General features: G+C 34.0%; 1 protein-coding gene across 1 annotated transcript in view; it reads right to left on the bottom strand.

Annotated features, from left to right (window-relative positions):
- Positions 1 to 5,858: 5,858 nt before the first annotated feature.
- Positions 5,859 to 9,856, bottom strand: part of GDA (guanine deaminase) — a 36,439-nt gene continuing 32,441 nt past the window's right edge. Inside the window, exons 11-13 of the mRNA XM_025051480.1 lie at positions 8,535 to 8,665; positions 7,375 to 7,402; positions 5,859 to 6,504 (exon numbers count right to left, since the gene is read on the bottom strand). Of these exons, the coding sequence (XP_024907248.1) occupies positions 6,434 to 6,504; positions 7,375 to 7,402; positions 8,535 to 8,665 (230 nt within the window). The 3' untranslated portion in view covers positions 5,859 to 6,433. The remainder of the gene's footprint in view (positions 6,505 to 7,374; positions 7,403 to 8,534; positions 8,666 to 9,856) is intronic.

Here is a 9,856-nt window from a genome sequence, read left to right as displayed (position 1 = left end):
TTATTTTATTTGGGTGGCAATTTTATAGAGAACACAATTTTGTACATATTTCTACATAATGGGTTTTGTTCCTCCTACAAGTTACAATACTTGCAGGAGATTTCACAATTGTCCTGGATATCAAAAAATGTATCACTAAGCTTAAAACAACAACAACCACAAAAAACCTAAACTCCATAGTTTATTTTTTACGCTGTACTAGTAAATATGACATTTACTGGATGCATAACGTATAGCGTGCCATTACATCGTGCCAGGACATGTTTATGAGGTGGAAGAGTTTGTTGTAGTTGTATAAATTAATCTAGGATACATAATTTGACAAGCCTGATTCATCTTCATAGTTCCGCCAGGAGGAAAGTGTTCATAAATTCAAACTGCGTGCACTGCTTTTTCTGTGCCTCTTACTTAACTTTTGAAATAACAAAAGCCTCTCATGTCTTTATCTATTTATGTACTTCGGTCATGGTTTTCAAAGTGCTTTTCAATCACAAAGCCACCCCTGCATTTGTTCCCAAAGTCAGGTGTGGATGGAATCAGCTTATGCAGAAAGAAAAAAGAAAAACAAAGCTGTCTAAAGTCGCTCAGTTGCTCCGGGAATCAAATTTAGAAATGAAAACAAAACAAAACAAAACAAAAAAACACACACGCAAAAAAACAAAAGTAAAACTCTTCCTTGAGTTATTCACTCATGTGTCGTGGCTTTATTTGATAGCAGTGAAACAAAAGTTTAATTTGAAGACTGACCAAGATTAAAAGAACAGAAATTAATTTCACAGTGAAGCTACAAGTTTCAGTTTTAAAGCAAGTGTATGAGAACCTTTTGTTCTCTGATTAAATGATAATCTTTCTTGGGCTTTTATTTCTCTTATGTTCAATTTTACTACTGTGACTTTGAGCTCTCTTTCTACAGTTAGAGGAATGAATGCTTGCTTAATTTTTTGTAGGGATATGTAGAATCTAGGTAACTGAGGAGTGCCCATGTCACCTAAGAAAAACTCCATGACATTTGTTCATATTTTCTTTATCATTGTTTATATTGGGGCAAAATCGTGTGTGTGTGTGTGTGTGTGTTTTCTGAGTTACCACTGAAAAATTTTTAGTGACCTATCTATTTCTCTTCCCACCCCAAAATAGGAACTCAACTAATATAGAAGCATGAAAAACTTAAGAAGTATGACAAATTTAATGTAATTTTACAATGATGTAGGAAAGCTTGATGGTAAAAGGAGATGAATGTGAATTAGTGAAAAAAGTAATTACGATTTAAAATAATGTTCTATCACTTTAAAGAACAGAAACCACTTCTCTCATCCCGTTTTAAAACAAGATTTAAAAAAAACAAAACCCTGCTTTTCTTGGTGACAGCTACTGGTGGGTCCTGTTTCTTTAACTGAGTGCCCTCTTCATGCAGTCTTGGAAAAAAAAATGCCACAGGCCCTGTTTTGCTACTAGCAGGTATTTATTTTATGTCTAAACCTTGTTTAATTTAAATGCTGAATTTAGTACCATGCAATAATTTGCATGTGTCTATTACAGAACTCACACTGCCCACATGTGCAAATTAGGCACACATTGCAAAATTTTGCACATAAAAATCCTCTTTTGGGTATTTTGACTAAGTAGTTCTTTAGGAGAAAAAAAAAGGTGCTTAATAAATTGCTCAGAACATTGAGGGTGAATTTATAGACAAGATCTACTACTCTCTTATGCTTCATACTATAAATAAAAAAAAAATGAACATAATAGTACCAAAAAAATAAGATTTAATCCTTACAAAATATTTTATGTACAGAGAGATCCATAACATCACTTGATTTAGATTCTAAAAAATAAACTGATAAAAATACATTAAAAATTATTTTTGTTTCTGTTCAGTCGGTATTCATTTTAAAATAGTAACTACCACGTTGTAAGCACTCACTTTGTCCCAGATGCTACCTTAAGTGCTGGCTATGTATTATTTTACTTAATCCTCATGACTCTAAGGCAGGCACTCATTTCATGCCCCAATCACAGAATGGAGCCACGGAGACTTAAAGCACACAGCTCAAAGAACACCGGAAACTGCTTCCACGTGCAGGTGATGGCCAGTTAGAGGTTCAAGAAACCAATTTCGGAAATCACTGTCAGCATAAGAAAATTAAACAGAATAAAATAGAATAGAACAGAACAGAATAAAATAGTACAGAAAATAGCTCAGGGTATCACTGATAGGGAAAGCATTATTTTGTGAGACTTCTTCTAAATACATAGGTACATATGTATGTGTGAACTAATTCTTAATGTTAAAGGATACTTTTCACTCTGCTTTGTGGCTTAAATATACATATAAAATATTAGCTATGCTGAAATCAAAAGCAATAGCAATCTGATTCTAAAGGGTTGAAAATTATAGCTTAATTTTTAAAAGCTATGAATAGTGACTATCATAGGATGAAAGATACATGTTGGCCCATAGTTAAATATTCTACTTCATTTTTAAAATTCATGTTACAAGGAGATTAATTCTCCTTCTATCAGATTGATAGAACTCAAAACAAAAAATAATATAAACACAAAAATCTCATTTATTTATGTCTAAAGCACAAAGGAGCTCACTCAGCAGATGAACAATAAGCAAATCATACATATATTGAGAAAAAATGTCCCCATGAATACATACACATATATATTCTTCAGGGCAGCAATCAAGAGTTCAACAACATGAGGTGGTTTTAGATAAAGAATGCTTTCTGACAGGCTTTTGAGTAGGAAATGTCCAGGTAGACTACTGCCACACGACACCTGGTATTCAATCACTTGAAACCCAAGGACTGTGAAAGCCATCTTGGAATTTATATTTAGTTTCATCATTGACCTTTAGAGTTTTGCATTTTAGTAAGTTTAGACTTGATTTACAAACTAACCCCTCAACATTTGATGTCTCACATCTAGGGCTGAGGGAGAAAAGGGAGGAGAGGCTGGGCATGAAAACATGCATTAGGACCAATGCTAGGGTTTCCTAATAGTGTCTGTTCATTTTTGCACTTCTTTCCATGCTTTTCCTTTAGAGACATTAAAATGTGCCAGGGTTCAAAGTCATACTAGATGGCTAGGTAAATGGAAATTGCAAATGTCTCCTTTAAGCCTCAGGGGATAAAAAACAACTTAAAAATTCACAATATTCCATACCATTTAAAAATTATTTCAAGACATTGCCCATAACACATTTATTAGTCCATCTTTTAATAACTCAGAACTCTCTTTTTAAACACGTGATTCTTTCTGGCATCATCATCAACTTTAAAAATAGGGCAACAATGTAAAGATGTCCAGCAGGCTACAGAAGCCCCGATTCTGGATATCTTCTCTGTGTAACGCAAGATGGAACTGATACAACGTGCCTTCCAGCTTGCCTTTAAGGTTTTCCATATGTCTGGTTCTGAGATGAAAAGTTCAAAAATAGGAAGAGTCTGGGAGTGAAGATTCAAAATGTATTGCTGGATCTCACACCCATTGTTTCCTCTCTGACATCTCAGCTGCAGCTGCCGACAGGGATATTCAAGGGCACACCTCAAAACCAGCTAAGCGTAACAGGAGTGTTTTCCCACCGCTTTCTTTTCTTTACCATGCAGAATTCTCACAGAAGTAAAAAAGAGAGTCAGTGGGGTTCGATACTGACAATATGAACTTAGTAAGACCTCCTCCCGGCACGAAGGAAGTTTGTTCCAAGATATTCTCTTGGATTCTAAAGTCTTGGACAATGAAATCAGAGAAGAAACTGGGAGAATAAATAAGGGAGCATAGTCTCCGTGGTCTCAGTTTACAATGACAACCTCTCATGCCTTAATCCCACGTTTCACTCTCTTTTGAAAATTGAATTCACCTTAGCTGATAGCCCGCTTTTGTGTTCTGGACGCAAAAATATTTTTTAAATGTATGATAGTCAATCGCATTAAATATGGTTTAACTTGTTAAAGTATATTCCATTAAAAATACCATGAAACCTAAGGCAAATAGTACAGGGTGTGGTGAGGGGGCTGATAAGAAGTTTTAATTCCTTCTTCCCTGTCAGAGAGCAAAATATTCAAACACAAAGTGACAAATAGGATTGCCTCTCCACAATTCAGAAAGTTAATTCACATTAGGCCAAGGCAACATTTCAAAGTGCAGAACATCTGGACACATATATGGCTAATAGTACTGCAAAAAGCATATACAACATTCAAAAACAGCAATTATAGAAATAAAGCACATAAGTTCTAAGTGATGCAGGGAGATCAAAGTACATGTAAACATTTCAACACATTCTATTTTAATAGAAAAGATATTCAGGTCTTAACATACTATCAGGGATATATTTACTGTTTGATGGAGTGGTTGTATATGGCCATTCTTCCTGTTTTTGATGCTATACTTACTTATATTTACTGCATATCAATCCTAAATATAAATGAAAGCTAATGTTCGACCTCAAAATGTACACCCTTACAGAAGGTAAAAGTGTAGGATCTTGCAAAGGCTGGGAAAAGCTGCTGCCTATTCGTGAATCTTCACATCTCATCCAAATTCTTAAGCTCACTCATGTCTGTTAGACACCAGGTAACCAAGTTCCTTTGGCACGGACTGGGAGATAAAGCAGAAAACACTCACTGGCACTATAGAGAAGTGGGGAGAAATTTAGTGGGCATCTTTGACATGGTTCAGGAATTAAGAATTCTAGAAATACAGTCAGTGAGACTAGAGGTTGGATTTACTGAGTTCCTTAATATCCTAAAATACTCAGTCGTTTTTTAAAAAGTAAGACCAAAAATTTGTTCCGTCTTTTGGTGTAGTATATATACAATCAAATCTAGAATTGTTTCTACCAGGAAAAAAACTGGGCAAATTACTGCTGAATTAGTATGACTACATGAGAATAAAATTTATAGTATGAGAGGGGAAATTTTGTTCTTAGTTCTGTAAATACAGAGTTAACTATGTAACATAAAGTTCTCTTCTATAAAGGAATAATGAGTCACATCTAATCCTTAGGTATGTATTGTGATATATTTAAAAAATTACTCTTTTTCTTGTTAGTTTACAGTATTTGAAGTTAAATGAAAAAATATCATATTTAAATAACATTCACATCAATATTTCTTAAGGATTTATCATAGTCATAATTTGTTTTTAATACTAGGTTATAGGCAATAACACTAATTATGTAAGCAGCATAAAAATACTCTTTGCTTTATTTAATGTCCCTGATGTCTAGTACAGATTAAGTCCTATTAATATAAACATTAAGTGGGATGTCTATATATTTTTCATTATATTAAAATTTTAATGTCCTGAAATTATTAGGAATTAAAAAGGCAATAGGATAAAATTGAAAAATAGAATGCTCTCAATATGCAGAGTTTAAAGATTTTTAATTATATTTCTTTTAATAGGATTTGTCCTTCATTTGAAATTTCTAACAGGTTGATATCTGGGTATGAAATTTCCAGCGACTATGGCATAGTTCTTGGGGAGAATAGGTCATTGCAATGAAACCCTTCCTTTTAGTATTGACAGTTCCTGAATCCCCAGCTCTTGCCCCACTTTATAAAGAGTTTAGTCTACACAACAGTTGCGTATGGGGTGTGTTTCTCTTCTAATAAAACTGAAGCAATAATAGCATCACATAGTTATACACTAAGATGATTTAAAGTACACAAAAATACAACTATTTATGCCATATAGTTATATGAATAATATTCCTAAGAGACTTTAAATCTTTAATACCCAACTTCTGTCAAACACTTTGAAGCACAGAACTATATTAAGAAAGCATGTGGCATTCAATTTCTGACAATTCATCTCCAAAGAAGGCAAAGCACAACAATAGCAAGTCTCTGAGATGCAAATTGCATTAAGCACAAATTTCCAGAATACAAAGTCAATCTAGAAACATGTTTTAAAACTCAGCAAGTTCTCTTTTTTAAATCAGTATGCTCAGTATTTAATTTTCAATTACAATCTGAAGTGATTTTTCCAATTTTTGTTCTTAATCTAACTTTTTTCTCCCTCATAAAAATATACTCACTGATTCATTTTCTGTTTCCAGTTTTCACATTTATCAGCTCAAAATGTCTAGCCTCATAGGAACATCTTTTCTCTCCACATTTCCAAACATGAAGTAGATTTTACTTAAATCTCATAAGAACACTACTAGTAATAACATTTCCTTACGTTTGAGCTTAAAGTAAATCTGAACAGCTCAGAAGGGAGAAATTTCGAATCGTCCCAACCAGAGAGCTAAGAATTAGTGCAACTTCCTTCGATTTGTCAAGTGAATACTGTAACTAGACACAGAAAGGGATAGTCATCCCAAGAAAAAGGTACTATTTTTTGACTTTCTAACTCTGCCTGGGCATAAGCGAGATGCAGAACCACGTTATCCCAGTACTGCTGGATGCTGAGAGCCTTAGACTGAGCTGGAAAAGGGAACCACCTGCTTGCCGCCCACATAAACCTCCTCAATATTTCGGTCATCTCCTGAAAGAAAAATCAGGGAATCATTTATAAAGTGCTTCTGTGTCGATAAATATTTTAATTGTCACTGGGAGAGATTTAAAAGCAAACACATTTCTAAGAGAGAAAATAAAAAAAAAACTGCCTTTTTTTTCCTCTCAGATTGTTTATAATCTGGACAGGAAGGCACGACCAATAGAAGAGGCTGCATCTAATTTGAGGATTGGGGTGTGAATTCTGCACTAAAGGCAGAAATCGCGTAAAGTTTTGTCGACCTGTTATCACTGTCCTTCCAGCTGAAGTGAGGGGTTTGCACTTCCAGTTCCAATTGTAAAGGAATACTTATCTTTATACCCCAGAATCATACTCAGCATGGTGAGATGAAGGACCAGCAAGAACTGAGCTCCACAAGAAATGTGTCTCTCTCATCTCAAGTTCACTCAGGACTCAGAGGTCACTCAATGGAGTGGGAGGCCCGGAGTAGAATCTTCTGCACGATTTCTTTCTTTCTGAATGCAACTGTATGTGAGTACTTGAAAAAGCATGTGGGGTGAGACTCCACCACATACATATCACAGATACAACCTGGTAGCACAGCTTGGGGAGTAGAGAAGGAGTGTAGGAGGAAGGGACAGGATGATCGCTTCCCCTTGGCCTGCCATTCCTCAGTTTAAAATTTATGACTGTAATTCTAGGGGAGCATGCGCATTTTAAATAGTACATTTACTGTGCCATAAATGGGTTTCATACTGAGGAATGTTAAAAAAAAAAAAAAAAAGTAAAGCAAATGATCACACATAGGGCTTAACATATGGTATCATAAATTCAAAGAACCATACCCAAGAAAGAGACAAAGAAAGATTTTATTTAGCATAGAGATATATTTCTACCTACCTAGATAGAGGAACTTCTGAATAATAGCCTAAAATGGAAAATAAAGGTAATAATAAGAAAGAATATTTTGTCCATTTAGAAAAGTAAATTCACAGTCAATAGTGGTCGGAAAAGCCAGAAATAGAAATTAATTTCTTAATGGCAAAATCTACTTTTATTAATAAAAAATGGTCTTTTGCTTAAAAAAGAATGCTGGCTATTAACAAATATTTATCTATTGCCTGAAAGTCCTTGGTATATCACCTTGAAATCTTCAGAAGAAAAGTGTTATATAAATTGAATAAATTAATGTAATAAAATGATTTAAATATTTTAAGAGGTGTATAATATAAGAAAAATGACTGGATGAATGGGACTGAACCTTATTCTCAGAAATCCACTCTGCAAAAGAATAAATAATATGAAAATAGTAAGTGGTATCAACTTCAAATAATCCAGCATCCTTCTTCTAAAAAACCTCAATATGTTATAGTTAGTATCACATTTACTTTCATAAGTGGATCGATTTATAAATGGTAATTTTTTAAGAAAAACTCAATGTCTTATAAAGAATTGTTATTAAAGTAAAAGAATCAATTTATTTTGTACATAGGAAAACATTTTATGATAAAAAAAAGTAATAAAACTTGTTTTCCTATAATTAAGAAAATTAATGTAGCATTGTGGTCAAGAGCCCACACTCTGGAGGTCAAAAAGTCCTAGTCTGGAATCCCAGCTCTGTCTACTAATTACTAATTACTAGCCATGTGTTCTTAGATAAATTATTTAACCTCCATTAAGCCTCACTGCCTCATAAATTACATGGCAATATCGATAGCACCTACACCTCATAAAAGTTATTGTACTGATTAACCAAAAACAATGTATGAAAGAGTTTAATCCCATGCTACCTAGCACAGAGCAAGTGTGTTCAATTATGGCTTCTTATAGCCTAATATATTTAATTATACAAATACATTCAAAATACGAATATTTTGTTAGTAGCATTTTTGCTAACATTATTGTCATGAAATAATAATTTGAAAGAATCTATCTTCCCTGTTAAGATTCTCCCGCATTCCAATAAAATGTTTCAGTTTCTTTTTTTTTTTTTTCTATAGGGAAGCTATTGTGACTACTTCATGAAATAAATGCCTTTTGATTAACTTTCTTTTACTTACCTCAGAAATATCACCAACAAAATCTCCATAAAACAGGTCAATGGGAGAGTCAGATGCTTTGGGGTTGATCAAGAGGGCATCAAATTCCTTGCCCACTTCAAAGTTTCCAATCTCTTTATCCAGCCCCAGGGCTATAGGGTGGAATAAATTAACAAACAGTCAGCACTTTAAGCCATCAGACCATGCCAATGTCCCATTTTGTAAGGACAGAATTTGCCAACATGTCACTAGAAAAAAAATAGTATGTTAATAGTGAAGCAGGAACGTTCTCTCATTCCAATAGGTCACCAAAACTTTGACTTTCAGAAAGCAGAGTAAGCATGAGGAAAGCAAAATCTGAGAATTAAAACAGTTCCCTTCATCACCATGATCATAATTCTGATGGTGTCTCTCTATTTCAGCTCTGTCAGTGTACTTCACAGTCCAGCTGGTCTATGATTTTCATTCATCCCTCTGAGAAACATGACAATTGACATAATATCTTTCTTCTTTTTCCTTCCTGTTCTCCCCACCAACACTCCAAGTCCTTTTCTTGCCCTTTTTATTCTTTTTGTTCTGTGAAATAGCTGACAAGATTTTCATGGCAGTGAAAAGAACCTCGAATAAATAAAAAATAATTATCCTTTTGCACATTTGCCAATGCATGCATATCCATCATAAGTTCTTTAGTTTAAACCCTTTGAATAGAAAAAAATCACTTCTGAAAATAAAAAGATCCTCATAACTTAGAGTCCCAATCCTTTTGAAAGCAGACCTACTTCTTCGTAACCTCAAACATTTTCTGGTTTTCAGAGAATTGTGTTCTAAAATAGGGTAGAGGTCAATAATGTCTATTGATTGGATCCATCTCATAGCTAGAATTCATATGCCATTAATATTGGATGCTGAAGAAGAACATCTCTCATTTTTATGGTTTCGTTTCAGAAGATGGGGATAGTTGGCTTTCCTGGTCAATGAAGGCATTGAATCTAAAGCTCCTCAAAGCCTGTAATTTAAGTAAAGTGTACACCACTGAGATACTAAATGGAAGCATGCATAAAAGGAGGGTCATCTGGAGTGCAGCATTATTTATTTATTTTTTTACATGTATTTGTTGTATTCTAACACTGTCGGGATATAGTCCAATGTGAAAATATTGGATTGCATATTCCTGTAAGATAATGTGTGATACATTATATTTCTATGTATGAATATCCAGAAGTCTTTTAACAATACTCTCAGCACTGACTTAGAAATTTGACTTGTTCTTAAAAAGTTATTTAAAGAGCAACTCTTTTATTCTCAGAAAAGATTTTTTAGCTAAAAACTTATTATAGGGAGAC

The sequence above is a fragment of the Pteropus alecto genome, unplaced genomic scaffold (genome assembly GCF_000325575.1).
Source record: "Pteropus alecto unplaced genomic scaffold, ASM32557v1 scaffold95, whole genome shotgun sequence".
Lineage (NCBI taxonomy): Eukaryota > Metazoa > Chordata > Mammalia > Chiroptera > Pteropodidae > Pteropus > Pteropus alecto.
This window is presented reverse-complemented; position numbering and strand designations above follow the sequence as displayed.